The sequence below is a fragment of the Chroicocephalus ridibundus genome, chromosome 11, assembly GCF_963924245.1.
Source record: "Chroicocephalus ridibundus chromosome 11, bChrRid1.1, whole genome shotgun sequence".
In the NCBI taxonomy this organism is placed as follows: Eukaryota; Metazoa; Chordata; class Aves; order Charadriiformes; family Laridae; genus Chroicocephalus; species Chroicocephalus ridibundus.
Window position 1 is genome coordinate 20,573,118 of NC_086294.1, and position 18,853 is coordinate 20,591,970.

Consider the following 18,853-nt stretch of genomic DNA (forward strand, 5'->3'; position numbering starts at 1 on the left):
CCAAAGAGGGAGAAGTGCTGTAAGATGATCAGGTACTGGACGAGGGCTTGTCCCGATGTGCTGTTAGTGAAATTATATCAAAGCACTCTCTGCGCTTTTTTTAAAGGGTGGGTCACTGCTGCTGCTTTTGCTTCATTCCTACAGCCGAGTGGACTTAATGGTGGAAGACTGTGTGTGCAGATACATTGCATCTTTTTAACTGTACTTGTACGTGCAGAGCACTGTCGTCCTCTCCACGCTGCCTGCAAACTCCTCCAATACAATAGTGATTATACTGAAGTAGTTTATTCTCATAAGAGAAGGGGAACAGGTATAATGGCAGAGGAACTTTTAATAACATCCAATCCATAAAACTGTCCAATAACTTTGGAGAAGAAATGGATAGCCACAGGCAGTGACGCACCGGCAAGCGCTACTGAATGTCTTTAGACTTTTACAGCAGCAGGAGGAAAACAAACTTTATTTGGAAGATCTGCATCTAATTTGTTTTTCAAGCTGAGAAGCGTGCAAGGTGATTTTTAGTTTAGATTAAGGTAAAGAGAAGAGAAAGAAGGAAAAAAACCTACTTATAAGAGAGTAGAATATGTCTCGCATGTCCCAAGTACCCTCTGCCCCGCCAGGAAGCAGGCTCGCAGGAGGGCACACGCTTGCCACGGACTGGCCCTGCCTATGACCCACTTCACCCGTTGCAGGAGGAGAAATAACAGCACAGATACTTGGCCCTTCGGAATCTGCATTTAGGAGATAAGTTCAAAGGTGGGCTGAAAATGACCTAGAAATGGGAGCTAAAACCCTCTTCTATCACAAGAGAATTCCCCCACGTGGGCTGCCAGATCATGCTAAGGAATGATTCAGAGGAAGCTAGGTTTGGATGGGTTGTTTGTATAATTTTCACTTCTGTTGTAGAAAAGACGCAATGGTCTTCAAGAGAACTCAGCTGAGGGCTGGGTCCAATGCCGTAGACCTGCAGACACAGGTCCCATGTCAGGACTTCAGCTCTCACTGGAAGGGGAGGAGGGATCAGCCCTACATTTTGTTTCACGTTGATGTGTCCAAGATGTGCTAACCCTCAGCCTCTTCTTCTTCTGGCCTGTGTGGTATTAAACAGGGCAGATTTCCACTGAGGGTATAAGACGGTGTTTTCCTACGTGGACAGCAAAGGTCCCATTAGCAGACAGATGCTGTGCAGCAAATGCCCAGTCCCTCAACCCACTGAAGCTCCCTCTGAGCTCTCGGCACCGGGTTCACAACAAGTGCAGGGTACAAGCGAGCAGCTCGGAGGCACCTCCCTTCACGCACTGGTGGAAGGAAATTTGTATTATCCATGGCAAGCAACCTTTCTGGATTCTGGTGCACTGCAATATGTGTGACATCCTACTCCATAGCACATAAAAAGGAAAATGGGAGAAGAGGGAAGGTAAAACTAGAGAATAATCCCACAAACAGCTGTTTTAGACCCTGAAACATGCTTGTGTAGGAATTAGTACATTTGCCCACATGCATTCGTGCAGGCCAGATCAGCTTTCAACGAGAAGATAATTTAGAAACGAACAGGCGTTTTCTACTATTTATAAGACTTCCCTCTTAATGATTCATCTGCATTGCAGATGCAGTGTGTCGGATAGACAGGATTTACTCATGCTTTTGTGTTCTTTAACTACAAAATGCAGTAGTTCTCAAAGGAGAGGTTTTGATCTTGGACTTGGAAAATGGAGTTATGAGCCCACAGAAGCAGAAAAGCATGGAAATATCCATCTAAGACCGAAAACTTAAAATGCAAAGAACCCAGAGGATATCTACTCTCTGCTGACTTAGGAGTAGCTTTTGAGGCATGTGGAAATTTCATTTATACCTCTCTTTATCAATAATGCGGTGTCAATGGATATAGGGGGCCTAAGCCTCAGGATTGACAGGGTGCTGAGGTTCCAACAGATGGGTGTGATAACCCGTCAAATACAGGATGTCCTATCTGAGATGGTCGTAGCTTCCTCTGAATCATTCCTTGGCATCCTCCGGCAGCGCAGCATGGATGGGCTTCTCCATCCATGGCTTTCATCTCTTCCCATATTTCTGCGGTAGCTGGATTTACATAATTATAAATACACACACACACATATATATGCTAGTATTAGTAGCCCAAATTGTCTGAAAGAGTGACTTCAGCTCATTCTAGGCACGTGCAGCTTGGCTGCACGGTAACTCTGTGAGTTACATTTACCCATCCCCACTCAGTTCAACGTCCATGGCTTAAAATGAAGCATTAGGGATACATTGTTCAGGTGAGTTTATTCAAATACAACAATAGCAAAATAACAGGATTCCCATAAGAAAATGACCTTCTATTCCACAAAGAGGGGAGAGGAAAAAAAATTAGTAACATAAGTTACAAATTTTGTCCAAAAAATTTTCAATTTCATTACCCTCTGAGTTCAACACAGATACCCCCTCTATTGAAAGCCTTTGGTATTCTTCAGAGAATTTGGTATTCTCTGGAGAATTCTTTACAGTACTAACTATGCTGAGGGAACAAGTCACAGCCCACTAGTGTAAGTCACAGGGCGAGATCTCATCCATTTTCCTCTCCCTGGGTGCTACTCTGCCTCACCGTACCTTCTGGACAATCTCATTTTTATTAGTGGGAGTGGTTGCAGACCAAGGTATTACTGCAACTGATGTAAATTTTCAGTGCGTTGTATAGCAGTTGTACCACAAATACAGACTACAGTTAAAATTAACCAAATTAAGCTTAAAACTCTCTCATCAAAGGAAAAATGTAAAGCATCGTAGAATCATTCTTGACTTTACTCTCCAGGCCTTATAGTATTTTACTGCAGCGAGAATTACATTACAGTTATAAACCAGAATTATTTCACTTGCTAAAGTAATACCTACAAAATTATGGCAAATAGCATCAAAGCGCCTATTCTGGCTCTCCTCGGGAAAGCACAGTGTCACATGCTTAGAGCTGTATTCCCGTGTAAGTGCTTTCCTGAGGCAGAGCCCAAACAATGCCCTGATGAAGCAGGTGAAACTCCAGAGGCTTTTGACCTCCCCAGGTCTGTATGAGATCTCTCAAAATACAAACAGATCATCAGAGTCTTCAAAATGACCCGTACAGCTCGCTCAAGCTACATGGGTTTTCCATCGAACATACTGACCAAAAAGACCATGTTGAGGAAAATATTTATTTCCCATTCTATAATATTTTTCTGGTTTATAATTTGTTTTTAAAATTACAATTCTCGCAACAACTTTACTTCGTCTTCCTCGTCGCTGTCAATTACGTTGATTAGGTGGATGCTGGAGGGAGTAGATGGGGTGGCTGACAAAACCTCCTCCAACTCTCCAACGTCCAGCTGCGGTAGGGGGCTTAAATACCGCTCCTCGTTGCAGCTGCTGTAACAGGACACTACTTCAAGGCTCTCACAGCTGCGGTGGTCCTCACGTATATGTTCTTCTGAGTATTCCTTGAAAGGATAGTTTCCGTCCAGAGCTGAAAACATCACCTCCTGTCTTTGGTACCTGTCTTCATAACAGCCAAGGCATTGAGACACTGAGCTGGAGAAATTCCCGCAGCCAAATGGAGGTCGGCTGAATGGGCATGTGCTGCAATGAAAGAGATTGAAAGTTGGTTTTCAGAAATGCAGGTTGTCTGGACTTCCAGTCAGCTAAGAAAACAGAATTACGCTACTGTTCTATGTTAGTCAGCTTATCCTGTTGAAATATTCAAAACACGCATACTTTAAAACCATGCCTAATTTAAACACTGAGGCCATTACAAGAGTCATGCACAGATTCCGTATCTGTGCATATGCACCTCTTCATGCTAGATACAGCATGATATTGTTTTGAAAACAAACACAAAACCAATAGCATTTATCAATGAAATAATATCACAGATAAACCAGCATCTGATACGCCTGCAGTATGTTAACCGATATACTCAGAACAGTAAAACAAAGCATCAAAAGTCATTTTGTGTTATTTCTGTATGTCAAAATTTGTGACAGAGATGGGGAAAAACGCTCTTGTTTATTCTTGGAGTGAACTCTTGCATCATTACATTGTTATTGCACAGAAGGCCTGACAGAGAAGCCTTGTGCCCCATATGTGGTTGTCAATGTTACTATTTAAAGAATGTACAGTGATAAATTTTTAAAAAGCAACCACATAGTAGGTTGCATGAGATTACTATGTCAAATGTAACTGTATTCCTCTGGTGTCAGAAGTTTGAATTTTTATTTTGATGCAGAATGAAACAGGTATTGTAATTAACAGTGTTAGAGAAATTCACTACATTGTTAAGAAAACAAAGTATGTGAAGAAGTAATAGAGCTCTACAGCGCAGACATTACAAAGACGTTGATACAATCTCTAGTGAGGTTTCAAGGAGACTATTCATCTTTCCAATCTAACATTTACATTTTTAGTGCATGAAGCTGCGTACATACCTTTGCACTGTCAATGCTGCCCAGCAATTATGATTCTTGTATGCAAGAAATTAGTTTATAGGAATGTGAACTTATAAATCATTTTATTAGAAAGATCCTGGCACTAGCAAAGCTGGCAGCCTTCAGAAGTCCATTAATGTGTGAACTCAGAACAGTCTTTTATGGTAGAAGAACACTCCTCTCAGAGGTCTCGCAAAACTGTCTAATTTCAGAGACCACAGGCTAAGCAAAGTTCGTCTTTAGCAATTTTGGGAATATGTGCCCTGTGTTTCTTTAAAGGACCTCAAAAATAGAACTATCTTGTATTGCACTTACCAGTTTCATAAAGTTCTTTTGAGTTTGATGGGTCATCATCAGCCCTAATTTATGACCAGGTAATCTTATTGCCATAGGAACATGTTGGTTGTTGCTATTAGTAGCAATGAGCGGTGTATTAATGAGCAGAATTTAAGTCTAATAGTCATAATAATTTGTTATGTTTGATATTGCACAGTCATGAAAGAAAAATGATGCCTTACAAAGAATAAGCATCAGTAGACCACCAGAGCAGCACACCTGCTGCTGGGAGGGCACTGGTGCTTTCTGTGCATGCTTAGCTTAGGAAATACCCATGGGATATTACATCTGTTATCTTGTAAATTCTTTGATTAGCTGACGTCTGATTGACTGCCCAGAGACTGCAAAGGAAAACCTAGGAATGACTACTTACATAACAATTCTGAAGACATTTCCCACCAGGCTGGATTTCGGAAATATTGGTAGTTGTGACAGATGCAATCATAGTACCCAGGAGACATCTCACACACCTACTTTAATTCCACCTGATCATTTTCAAAATACACTTACATTATCTCTACCTAATGCTTTTCTGTAGAAATCAACTACACTTAGATGCATAAAGTGGAGAGAAGATCTGTCTATTTAGTGTGGGCTTTGGAGTGCCAATTACTGCAATAGTACTATGGAGCCTTCAATAACTGCACATATATTATGAGCAGCCTCAGGCCAGCAGGTCCCACCCCACGGGAGCTATAGGAAGGCAAGAGCACCTTTCCTTCTAAATGATCCATCTACTTTCTGTAAATCAAAAGATTCTCTGCCTCTTAGCATTTGTTCTTACTGGTAGTGAAATGAAGGGTTTCATTACCTTGAAGGGAAATAGTGAGGTCCAGGTACAAAATAAGGGTGGTAAAATGGAAACCGAGGAGGTACTCCAAACAGACTGGCTGGCTGACCAATGGGAGGAGACTCATAGAGACGTGAGTGAAGAAAAGGGGTAGCTTGGGGAAGAGGTACACCTCTAGGAAAAATAGAAACCCCTGGGTACTCCTTTGGGGGCTCACTAGTAGAGACAGAAAATCTGCTGTTAGTGGTGGTTATGTTACTTGGATTTCTGCTCTCAATGAAAACTGGTGTACGTCTCTTCAGAGGGCAATTGAGCCCATCAAGAGCTTCTGCCTGAGCAGGTTCAGCAAAGTGCTGTGGTGAAATTATAGGGCGCAAGGGCAGGGTTGGAGCTGGAACAGCCACTGATGGGGTTCTTGCACTGGTAGTCTGGAAAAGAGTAACTGGACCAGCATGTTGAATGGAAGAAGCCGGCAGACGGATGGCAGAAGGAGCTTCACCTTTAGGAAACAGAACAGTTATTTATCAGACATGAACAGAGGAAGAGATTTCATAAACAGCAGCGTAGCAAACCACAGCCAGAGCCAGAACCATTTCCCTCGAAACACTTTGCAGCATTACTTATCCCAGCAACTCACAGTCATACACCACTTGGCCTACGTGTGTTCTGATGGACGGGTTTGGAGCCCACACATTCAAGCTTCCTTCTACAGAAACCCCAGGGTGGAAGACGACCAAATTGGCTAGTGGGTGTTGAGGCTGTCAGGCTAGTGAGGGCTGTGTCTTGTCCTGATACGGCCACAGAATGAGGCTGGAGTGTGTATTTAGCACCTGAAGCTCAGAAGACCTCCCAAGTCTGCTAGCTGAGTTGGAGTGAGCCAAATTCTTAACAAATCTGTGTGGTGCCAAAGGAGCAGTGAAGAGCAGAGCAACAGTTAAAACACCCTACTCTCCGATATGTTTTCCTATTTATTTCACCAGTGAACATACCCATTAGTCAATTTTGCCTTGAAATCTTTTGCAGAACATACACTTGAATGTACACTTTCAAATCACAGTTCGTATCAACAGGGCTGCCTTTATACTGAAAGATTTCAAAACACATTCAAAACAGATTTTCAAACCCCACTACCTAGTCTAAGAGTCTAAATTCTGAGTCAACAGGACTTAAATGCACCTAGATTTTTGCCGTTTGTATTTCAACCACAATAGTATCGTAAACTCTGGAATGAAGCATAGTAGCATCTGAAGACAACATAACGTTATAAAATATACTAGGGTATGAAAACAAACAATACTTTATTCAGTCAAATCTACAGAAGGATTTGAGAAAGGTTCACATCACTAACTCAGAACTTTACCAGAACAAAGCTGACTTTTCTCTTTTACATCTCTGAATATTACCACACAGCATAAACAGGCATTTTATTTTCTTGCCTCATGAGAAAGAGAGCAGCCCTTGTGAGTAAGCTTAAAGAGAAAAAAGCCATTGCCTGGATCTAAGCTGTTTGTTGTTGAAATCCACTGTGCATGCACCGCCAGAGCCAGAGCTCTCTCACTAGAAACCATGCAGGTCAGCCATTATACTTGACTGTGGGCTCTCATACTACACCCCATTTCACTGCCCATCTTTACTTCTTCTTATTAACAGGAGGATCCTTCCAGGTTAGGTGCAACTTTTTAATGCATTCCTTCTGTAACTATATTTTTGTTTGTATAAAAGCTCAGCTATGTATGCCTAAACCGTGGGCATGTGCAAGTTCATAACAACTACATATAGAACTATTCCAGGTGTACATAGATACCTAATTAAATGTTCACGGAAAATATGCAAAGGAAAAATTCCTTTTTCAGATTTAGTGACTGCTTTAACATTGCAGCACACACTAACACCCTACTAGCTTCCTTTCTGATGACCTCGTTGACAATTCTGTCTGCTTTTTCTTGTAAGCAGTCTTAAGTTGCTGAGCATTTGCTGAGCGTTTGCTCTAGAGCAGTGGCGCCCTCGCTGCCAAGGAACACTAACATCAGAGTGGAGGTGCCATGGACTAAGCTAATGAGCTTTTTCAGGCTTAGTAGAGCTGGGCTGAGCACTAACGCAGTTAGATCTGGTGAGGTAAGATATGTGTGAGGTGGAGACAGAATAAATAAAAGAAACAGCTCTAGCCCAACAGGAAGCACATGTTGAGTAACAGAGATCCAAAAACCAAGAGGTAGGAGGAGGGAACCAGGAGCTACAAAGACAGTAGCAGGAATCTGTGGGCAATGAAGAAGACAGAAGAGTTTAAGAGGCTGAGGAAACAGTAGGTAGAGACTAGGAGGCAGAGGAGCAGTGCAGAGGAGGACTGATAGAAATAGTCGTGTCAAGAAAGACTGAGAAATAGTTTTAACTATATCTACACTACTGTATATATAACTTTTACTGCAATAGGTAAATTCCAAGTTTTTAAAATCATTCACTACTGAAAACTCACAGACTGGATGTCCAATACTGTTCTTAACATTGGGGATGACAACAGAGTAAGCAGGTGACTGGAAGGGACAAATGCCAGCTGGACTTGTAGTGATGATACTCTGAGAAGTGCCGGAATATACAGCAGAGACAGGCAGTGGGAAACGCTTCCTTTTGCCTGGTCGTGGTTGATAAACCCAACCTGTCAGAAATGAAAAAAGACGCAGACATCCAATTTTTGGGATGGTCTCATTCATTATGTAAAGCTATGATATCTGTAATACTGAAGTATCTAAAAAAAATTAGTCCAAAACCTGCTCCTAGAGTCAATGGCAAAACTCCATTTGCTTCAGTGAGCTGAAAAATGGAGCATTTTATCAGAGGTGGAAATTAAATGGACATACTTGGCCATGATATTTATGTTACTAAATTGTAACTGTGAGACAAAGAAATACAGAACAGTGGGGAGTGATGTGGCACAGCTAAGGAAAGCATGTTAAGGAGAACATGACACTGTACCATGGGGTTTCAGTGTGTAAGAAAATAATGACTGTATTCAAAATGTTGGTCTTTCCTGATTGTTTCCTTAACCCCTTATGTCTCACATATACCTGCAGGTTACAAGAGACAATGGAACTTATGACCCGCTAGGAAACCTGTATAGATTTTGGAGGAATACGTTTGCCTTTGACTTACAACATTAACCAAACACTAAAAGATGTATAAATATGTTACGACTTTACACTGTGCAGCTTTGTTTCTTACACAGGCTAACTCAATGCTACTTTAAAGAAACACTTTTTTTTTTTCTTTGAAGGGTACAGGGAGAGAGGGAGAGTGCTGCCCTTATCTTTTGCTTGTTTATGACAGATTCATCAGATCTTGTCTACCAGGATTAGCCATAATCATGAACTAGCAGGATTATGACAACAGAAAGAGAAAGGATTACAACATCTGGTATCTCAGCAGCTTTTAAAAAGCGTGTTCAAAGTACTTGTGCTTTGTTTTATTGAACTGCAGTGTTTTGGAGAAATTAATTTGTTAATGGTACAAATTTTTAACCCTTTTGACAAGAGGCTGAGAAACAACATCTTCCACACCATTATTTGTGAATCCCAACTCTACACATTGAAGAATCCCACAGAATACAATGCCGCTTGTGCTTCCTGTGGCATTTCCCTTTCCTGCTTTTAAGGAATGGATGCATGTGTCACCACAGGCCACCTGGACAGCTCTTTCTGGAGCACGTGAAATGATGCAGCAGGCCATATTCACAATAAACTCGCTATCTGACTACTAAAGCATTCAGAAGAGCTGCTGTAGCTGTGGTGGCCTAAGATCATAAGAAACATTAGAAGCTATGAAGGATGAAACATCATTTTGGATGCTTTAAAAAATTAATATGCTTTCAGGCTCTAGAAAGCTGACAGAAGGAGTGTGTGCTTGAAATTTTTGCAATTTTTTTTCTAACTCTATTACTTGCTGTAATGAAAGAGATCCATTTTTCAAAAAATCTTGTACTTCTAAAACATTCAGGTAAATAAATACATGTTTACCAGGAAATTCCTCTCTGTGCCTTTGTTTTATTTTCTGGGCTTCATCATAATAGGGCTGTTTCTGCTCTTCGGTCAGTTTGCTCCACTCCAGTCCAAGCTGAACACTGATTTCTGCATTATTGGCAGCTGGGTTAGCTTTCGCTAGGGCGGGCCGATGAATCCTAGCCCACACCATAAATGCGTTCATTGGACGCTTTACATGGCCATTTTTGTCCTTGCTAAATGGAGTATCTGGCATACCTATGCAACAAAACGAGGAAAGATGATCATCTTCCAGGCAATATATGCAATACAGGTTACTTTCAGTAGTATATCAAGAGGATATTTGGCGACAGTCAAAGGAATCACTACAGCTTTGGAACACATGAAACTCGATGCACATTTGGAGTGCAGTTCCTAGAAAAATAACTAAGGCTAAGGGAGTATCCTCCACAACCCTTCACTGAACCACCGCATAAGGAATCATTTACCTTGCTTTTGTTGTATATATTTTTTTTTTAATATGAAACATGTGGAAATGCTAACACACTGGTTTGGATTTCATTTGGCTAAATTGTTTTCTTATGAATTTATAAACTAAACATTGTATAGCACAGACCATATCACTGCAAATTTGTCGTCACCACCAAAAGTATGTATCCAAAGCCCTAACGATGTGGGGACTAGATCTAATGATGGTACGGCAGTTTAGTCCCACCCCTGTGCTGTCCCTGGCTTCTCAACTGAGGTTGTTGCTGTTCAGGGGTTTCTGGTTGGGTTTTTTTTTCCTCTCTCTTTTCTCAGATGTGGACACTCATTTTGCTGGAGGAACCTGTATTACCAAATGACTGTTACAGGACACCCAGCTTTGGCTCTTTGTAAACAGACTGCGTTTAAATTGAGCTGGTGACATGATGAAGGCCCAGACCCTTTGCAACTGATCCCTGAACAAGCAATTTCCTCTCTGAAAAAAGCTTAGAAATGAACTCTTTCACATTATCAATAAAAGGCAAGAGTCTTCTAGTCTTTAAGACCTCACTTAATTAGTCATTAATTTTGAAAGCCTAGATATCTTTCAAAAAAAGTAATCTTCTAATGCAGGTCTTTCAAAAAATTCCTCATTTAACATGTCCAAATTTTCTCAGAGAGGTGTATCAATGCTTCATAGCTTTAAAAATCAAGCAGATTCATGACCTTAAACTTGCAACCACAACTTAATGCAATTCTGAACGCTGTTATAAGGGGTTTAATATAGTCAGGGAGCCAGTGGATAAAACTGCATTGATTTTAACAAACCACTAGAGAACTCTGTGCTCCTATATGTTTACATCTTACGCTGAAGAGTAAGAGTAAAGTAGGTTGTACAACACAAGTTTGTTGTACAAACTCCAGGGATGGTTCTCTAACACGACCCTTCCACTTGTGTTCTCCTGTACGATAACCTGTCAACTGGGTGCCACCTACTGAACCCTTCCAAGCTGTCTTAACGCAATACCTGAATCGGAGGGCAGTACTGTGAGGGGAACATTTTTAGTTTCAATCTTTACTGAAGGCTCCAGTAAAGACTGCATTTTAAGCGGCACTTGTTTCACTGGCACTTTAGTCACATGGATCAGCTCTGACGGCAGAGGGCCTTGGATCTGTATGCGGGTCCCAGGAGGTAAGGGGTGAAACACAACTGGGATCTTCAGATCTTCAGGAAGGATCCCAAGCCCCCCATTCTGCTGCGTCTTGTGGTCACCTGGGCTGGCATGAGCAGGCCCACACAGGGAGCCCACAGGGGCAACACCCTTTTCCTCCTTCACCCTGCAGGCCTCAAAGGCCTCATCAGGCGGCTCCGCTTTGACATCAGCTCCTCTCCAGGGCTCCTTCCCGTTCCCCCTCTTCTCCGGCACCTTCACCTCCTTGGGGCTTTCTCTGCCACCCCCTTCCTGCTCCCCTTCTTTCTCGATGGTGACGTGGGACTCTTCTTTCCCCCACCATGGAGCTGGGAAGCGCCTGAAATCACCCCCCGACTCTCTGCTGTCCCCGCGGCATCTGGGGACGTTTCCCTCCCCCGGCTCGGGTTTCTCCATTTTGACGCGCACCACCCTGAGGGGCACCTCGGCCTCCCCCTGCGGGGTGGGCGGCGGCGGGGGGCGGCGGAGGCCCGGTGGGGTCTCCCGGGGAGCCCCGGAGCGGAGCGGTGCCGCCCTGGCGCCCCGCTCCATCCCGCCGCCGGCCGTTTGCCGCCCGCGGCCGTTGGGCCAACGCTCGCCGCGCCCTCGGGCCGCCGCCGCCCGCCAACGGCCACGCAGCGAGCCCGCCGCCCGCCCGCGCCGCGCGCCGCGGTCGCCATAGAGACCCGCTCAAACCATAGAGAGGTCCGCCGGGTCGCCCAGAAGGGCCCTCCGCTGTATTCTCGGGGGAGGGGGGAGAATGCGCGGCGCTTCCGCTTCCGTTCTGGCCATGCTGGGGTGGCGGCGGGCGGCATCAGCCATCTCTGCGGGCTGCGTGCGCCGCCTCTCCATGGCCAAGAGCAAGTTCGAGTATGTGCGGGACTTCGAGGCGGACGACACCTGTCTGCCCAACTGCTGGATAGTGGTCCGGCTGGACGGCCGCAACTTCCACAGGTGTAAAGGCCAGGCGGGCGGGCAGTCAATGGCCGGGGCGCTTATAGCGGGGTGGTCGCTATGGCGACGCCTCAGCGGGCGGGACGATGGAGGCCGAGTTACGGCGGGGCCTATCTCGGGGTTTCCTCGGCCTAAAGGCGCTGGGGGTGCGGGCTCCGAGTGCTGATTCCAAGTGGTGCCGTGCATTTGGCTGTTCCCTGCCCGATCTGTGTGAGTCCCGCAGGCGCAGGGGTTACAAATCCTCCTTTCCCCCCAAATCCCCATGAACTCTTCACTCGACCTCTCCAGGGCACGGAGTTACTGCGGGTGTTTGTCTTCAAGAGCCATGGGCAGCTTCAGAACTATGCCCTTGGCACGGTGGTAGGGAAGCGGTGTACCAGTGCCTTGGGTGTGCTGGGGCAGGGACAGCAACTGGTGCACAGGGATATTTGTGCTGGGCGTCAGTGTCAGTGTGGCATTCACCTTTCTTCAGGATAAATAGAGCACAGTTCTCTCGAGGGGTAGGTGATGTGTTCTTCCTGGGGGTTTGATTTCTGATAAAGCTCTCATGTTTTAACAGGCTTACTGATAATGTTGGACCAAAAGACACCCTAGGAGACAAGGAGTTTACAGAAAATAGTATTTGTCATCCTCTTATTCCAAGAAAAATAGGGAAAACAGTCATTTTGAAGGACTGGTTAGAGTGAGATATTAACGGGAAAGAGAATGGGTTATCCAGAATGTATAAAAGATTTTTGTTATTGTTTTTCGTATCTGGAGGGAATTCTGTGTCAGTATTGACAGGATACTTGAAATCATTATTCATAGAAACAGATATGAAGAGAATGAATGGGTCAGCATTTTGAGTAGCTCTTTAAGGGATTCTTATTCAACCATTTTTGCTTTGAAGGTTTTCTGAGCAGCATGAGTTCAAAAAGCCAAATGATGACCGTGCTCTTAATCTGATGACCAAATGTGCCCAGACAGTGATGCAAGAATTGGAGGATATTACTATTGCTTATGGACAGAGTGATGAATATAGTTTTGTTTTCAAAAAGAAGAGTAGATGGTTTAAAAGAAGAGCAAGGTAACAGCTGCTTTGATACTTAAGTGAACTTGTTTTTAACAACTCTTTCCAAACCTGTAATTCTTCTTTAGATTTGCCTTTATCTACGCAGAGAAGCTGGGAATAGGGCTGTGCTTGGGTGTATGCACTACAATTAGCTAAGGATCTTCATGTGAACTCTTTGCATGCGATCTTTGAGGAAAATATGTTCAGTGGTACAGAGTTTGAAAAAAATTTCTGATAAATGTTAGAAACAAGAATTGTTAGAACAAACATTCTTTTAACAAAATGTTTGCTTTTTCAAACTCTTTTACTTGATTCTCAGTACTTCTTGTTCTTCAGAAGAATCTATACCATAGCTGATATCTTGGGCCATTATTTAAGAAATCCTGCTATCTGCCAGAATTAGCGCTCCTGATACCTCAGATAATCACAGATATATAATCATATTGACATATTTATTTTTTTTCCTTTTGCTTTGTGTTTGCAAGTAAGTTCATGACTCATGTGGTCTCCCAGTTTGCCTCAAGTTACGTTTTCTATTGGAAGGATTACTTTAAGGACCAGCAACTTCTGTACCCACCGGGATTTGATGGACGAATTGTGTTGTATCCCAGCAACCAAAATTTAAAGGACTACCTCAGCTGGAGACAAGCAGATTGTAAGCGTTTCTAGAAAACAGAGATTTGTGCAGTTGAGTTCTCTTCCTCTGTGAATAGAAATGCCTTTATTGCCAGTGTATTTGTACGTATAGGTATCAGTGAAAGAACAGCAGGTAGGGTAGTAGTTTTAAATAAACAATATTAGAATTGTTTTGGGCTTTGTATAGGTATAGAGATACTAGCTGCGTCTTCAGGCTACAGCTATGTTTGTTGCATGCTGGGAATGACTTCACCCCAGGAAATATTAGAATTATTAATAGAATTAATTTATTATTTTTTATGTTCCGGGCTTGTTTAGCCAAGGTTATCTTCTTTAATGAAGAGATGTGAACCTTCAAATTCACACCATGTAGCAAAATGGTAGCAATCAAAAGTGCTGTTTATTCCATGATAGAAGAGACCATTGGATTTAATTTCATTAGTACCTAGTCCCTGTTGCTCAAATTGAGATAATTTACATTACACATAAACACCTTTCACCCTCTGCTCTCCCTTTTCAGAATTTTAGGATGAAATCTGTCTTCTTGTCATTCTTACGATATGCAGTACCTTAAAAATGACTCAGAAAGCTTGTATCTTCTCTAGCAACTGATGTTATTAAGTCCCCATTATGCTTGGCTGTTTCTTGGATATGTTTTATCTGAGTAGTCACTCAGATTTGGTAAATACTCTTCCTCTCACACTTTTTTCTTTTTCTGTAGGCCATATTAATAATCTTTATAATACAGTGTTTTGGATGCTTGTACAACGAAGTGGTTTGACGCCAGTGCAAGCACAGGATAGACTCCAGGTAAGACTCCCTTGAGATTATTTTTTTTTCTTGCTACAAAGGAAATCGTAAGATTTGATAAGCTCTGTCTTGCCTACCCAGCAGCACTAGCTGGCTTGTCTGTTCTTACTATAACAATTTTGTGGGTGTAGATTCAACAACTTCTTGAATTTTACAGATGTTAATATGATTAGCAAATAATGTATTTTTGGTCAAATATTAGCAGGATTTTGATTTCTTGATTATCAAGTTCAGAAATCTTAAAAATGTTATATAAACATCCAGTATCCATAAGCACAAAGCAGGATTCAGCTGCTATTGATTCTCAGTCCTTTCTGTAGTATTTTGGCTCATTGTGCAGGGTTGAAGCAGATTATTTCTGTTTTCTCTTGAAGTCTGTTGACTTTATTTGTCTTGAAAATGTAATAAAAACCCTCTCTGTTTTAATATCCTCGTTTGGCAGTTGGAAATAATTCCTCTGTTGGGAGAGGTAATTAAACCTTGTAATTTAAAGGTGAAAAACCTGTATAAATGTCCATCTTATTTTCAATATTCACCCGTCTTCTACCCTAGAGATTCAGTTTGTTTGTTTATTTTCTGTAAGAGTAATTTTTCTTTTCATTTCCTCTCAGGGAACTTTGGCTGGAGATAAGAATGAAATCTTATTTTCTGAATTCAACATCAACTACAACAATGAACCTTTGATGTATAGAAAAGGAACTGTCTTAATTTGGCAGAAGGTAAAAAACTGTATTACCACTTGCTTCATGCTCATGTTTTAAACAGCTACACTATAGCAGACAAACTACGCTGTAAGATAACCACACATATCCCATATGTACGTCTATATATAAATATATTTTAAAACTAACCGTATTTGCTATATAATGAGGTGTAAGACGACTTTTTTTTGGAGGTGTTTTTGAAATATCTTTATGAGCATAGTATAAATCTAGTCTCTGAAGTCTGGCTTAGATACAGGTTTTGACTTGAGATAAAATGTGTATCAACAGATGACAATGTATACGTAGCATTTCACAAGACTGATGTATTTTCTAGATAAATCTCCCTTGTTTGATGAATCAGACGGTTGGTTTCTTAGTATTACCAGCTTTGAAAATTGAGGAAGTATTCTGCTTCCTGAAAAATTACATTTTAATGACTGGTGTCAGTTTGATATGGTAATCACTGGGGCGTGTGCCAGGCCCGTCCCAGGATTAGATCCCAAGTATTTCCACTGCAAAGGAATTACGAACTTTTGTTTAGTAAGGTACCTCAGCTTATAGTATGCGTAGTCCTTTTCTACGTATTTTTTTCTTGGTAATTGTAGTCATTTGCAAGGTTTCCCATTTGTTTCATATAGCTCCAAATTAAGTATCATACTTTATTCAAGAATTCTTGCAATCAGTTGTGTGAATTTGCAGGTAACTTCTTCAAGCCATGTGATGATGGCACGCAGTTTCAGCTGCTCGTGTGTTAGTCTTTGAATTGAGAATAGACTCTCTTTCAAAAGATGTAGTGTCCAAATTCTATAGTATGCTATAGGGTTGATAGTTGCTTTTGTTGTAGCTTTATTTCTTGTCCAGTTGTGAATTTCCTCTGAAGTCTTGTATGTCTGCTAATGTGTCAACTGTATTTTCAGATTAATGAAGTCATGACTAAGAAAATAAAACTGCCAAAGGAAACGGAAGAAAAGGAAGTGGAAGTTACCCGGACTAGGACTAAAGTTGTTCCCCTGCACTGTGACATTATTGGGGACCAGTTCTGGGAGGAATATCCTGAGATCCTGGCTGAGGATAGTTGATACCTCTGATGAGTATAACTGGTAATTTACGTTTTGCTCTGCTTGGGTTGTTGGCAAGTGAAGAGTCTAAATGGTGGCTGTAACCCTCTTCGGCGACTACATTGGTTTTAGCACTGTTGTTGCCTGAAAAAAAGACACTGGTATGTTGTTTGACATATGCCGATATGGAAAAACCTGAAATCATACTATATTTTGAATGTTAAGAACTCATAAATTAAGACTGCTCCTTTCTTGTACATGGTTATTTGTAGACAAAGTATATAGAAATTTCATGCATTTCTAGAGCATTTAAACCATGAGGTATTTTACTGAACTGCTGAACTATAATAAAGCTTGCATATTTGAACCGTTAAAAGCAGAGGAAAAAAGAATTCTTTTGATTTTTGTTTCAACTGAGATGGACCAGAATAGTTCAGCTGGCATTTAGCATTGTGTTTCAAGGCCAGTGTGTTTAGTCAGATTAGTGACAAACTGTTCCACTGCCTAATGTCTCTGAGTCTTACAGAAAGGAATTGGAGTAGCCCAGCAGTTTCTTATGACTGATTTTAAAAGCTTTTGACAAATGTACAGGATTTTTATACTTTTTAAAAATAAAAAAAAAAATTAATAATTTCTTCCCTGTTGTGTTTATTACTTGGCCTTTCTCATTCCTGGGACTTTTACTAGTAATTGGTGAAAGTTCCAAACACTGAAGTTAATAACAAAGATACTGTACAGACTTGAATTCTCTTAGGATGTGGGTAGATGTTGTGTTCTCATCTGTGGCCTGGGAAGTCATCTGTCCCCTGCTGTGAGAGGGACAGGCAACAACACAGGAGAGCATCGCTGGTGCCTGCAAGGAGGGTGCTAAGAAGAACTTGTATTGCTGCTCTCTGATTTTCCTGGGGATGATGCAGACGTAGCTGACCTGACAATACGTGTGTGTTAGAGGGACAGCGGGAGCATGCGTTGCCTGGTCTATGCACACTTTTGCTCTGGTTTAACTATCAGTTTTGTCAAAACAGTTAAGTCGTACAACCTCTCAGAGCGGAAATATTTCTGCTAACGTAAGGGGGCTTGTCCCAGGGTAACTGGAATTTGAGGGAAATAACCTATTTCAGTATAGAAATACAACTGCAATTATATAATAGGTATTTATAAGGGTATTATTACTGCTTTTAACTATACTGGTTTCAAAAACACTAGAACAGTGCTAGAACAGTACTCTGGGCAGGCTGTTGCTAAGTGATAGCCAGCAGTTGGGACTGGCCATAAAAATGGAAGGAGAGGATCAAATGTGACTGAAGGTGGTCGGTACTGAGTTAGTTTCCCACGAACTTGCATAGCAGCCTACTCCTCTGTCTCCCCTTTTCTTCCTGCAGGAAGAATTTACACATTCAAGGCAGTGTGCATTTTGGTGGGGTGTTTTTGGTGGGGTTTCTGGTTATGGGTTTTTTTGTTTTTTTTGTTTTTTTTTTTTTTTGTTAAAAACCCACTAAACAGACACTGATGTAAAATAACTACTTTGCAGTTTCTTCCTGAGATTAAACAGTGAGTCTATGTGTTTATAATAGCACAGGGCTTCCCCTCTTCTGCTGTGTGCTAATACTGAGCAGTTAAGTACATGCAAGGAGATAATGCATATCGTTTTCAGTTTTTAGAACAGGCTGCATAATTCCTAGGAAGAGGATATGAGGGATTGTGAGACGATGACTCTGAATGAATCATTGCATCAGTCATTTACCGCTAAGAACTTCCTATCTGTCTTTGTGGGGTTTTTTTTTGTCTTGTAACACAAATGTAATTTACTTGACTTTGAAATGCCGTATGTTGCTATCTGATGCCTGACTTTGGACATTACTTATAAAGCAATTGTTCCGCAGGTGGTAACATTTGGGTTTTGCAGTCTGAGTAAAGATGAAAAAACAATTTTGGCAATCATGATTCATGCTTGGGAAATATTATGTAAGGGTTTTTATCGTATATATTATGATTATCTGATACATAAATAGATATATTGTAGAATGTATGTACATTGTGTGTGTGTGTAAAAAATGGGTCTGTATTAGGTCTTATTCTCAGAACGTTTTCTAATTAATTCACATGCTTACAATGACATGTAATAAGTAAACAGGTATGTTTACTTATTGCAGATGCAGACTTTGGAACCGAGATATGAATTGTCTGTATAGGCATGGCCTTTAATTTGTATTAATATAACTGCTAGAGAAAGAAACTCCCTGTGGCATCCTCATGCATGACTTTGTAGCTGTAGGGGAAAATAAATCGTCCCCAAGTTCCAGATGTAGACTGGCATTAGTGTCACACACAGCTCGACCTGTGTCCTGTGCTTACAGGTATTTCTATAGCTGCAGAAGTCCCATACTGTGACCCAGTGAAGAAAGGTGTTTCCTCTGAA

At 41.7% G+C, this 18,853-nt stretch overlaps 2 protein-coding genes across 6 annotated transcripts; one reads left to right on the top strand and one right to left on the bottom strand.

Moving 5' to 3' along the window:
* Window positions 1–3,233: 3,233 nt before the first annotated feature.
* On the bottom strand, window positions 3,234–11,773 carry SOX30 (SRY-box transcription factor 30). Its single transcript, XM_063349460.1, has 5 exons — window positions 11,059–11,773; window positions 9,585–9,824; window positions 8,051–8,230; window positions 5,599–6,076; window positions 3,234–3,606 (listed from the first exon to the last, which is right to left on the bottom strand). The coding sequence occupies exons 1-5, from the start codon at window positions 11,771–11,773 to the stop codon at window positions 3,234–3,236; spliced, it is 1,986 nt and encodes a 661-aa protein (XP_063205530.1).
* Window positions 11,774–11,982: 209 nt separating this feature from the next.
* On the top strand, window positions 11,983–17,044 carry THG1L (tRNA-histidine guanylyltransferase 1 like). 5 transcript variants are annotated; one of them, XM_063349461.1, is made up of 6 exons: window positions 11,983–12,175; window positions 13,065–13,241; window positions 13,712–13,881; window positions 14,584–14,672; window positions 15,284–15,391; window positions 16,294–17,042. In XM_063349461.1, the coding sequence occupies exons 1-6, from the start codon at window positions 12,012–12,014 to the stop codon at window positions 16,453–16,455; spliced, it is 870 nt and encodes a 289-aa protein (XP_063205531.1). In that variant the 5' UTR covers window positions 11,983–12,011; the 3' UTR covers window positions 16,456–17,042. The 5 variants fall into 5 exon arrangements, with proteins under 5 accessions (XP_063205531.1, XP_063205532.1, XP_063205534.1 ...); XM_063349462.1 differs by lacking the exon at window positions 13,065–13,241 and having other exon boundaries at window positions 16,294–17,043; XM_063349464.1 differs by lacking the exon at window positions 13,065–13,241 and having other exon boundaries at window positions 12,045–12,175; window positions 13,716–13,881; window positions 16,294–17,044.
* Window positions 17,045–18,853: the final 1,809 nt, after the last annotated feature.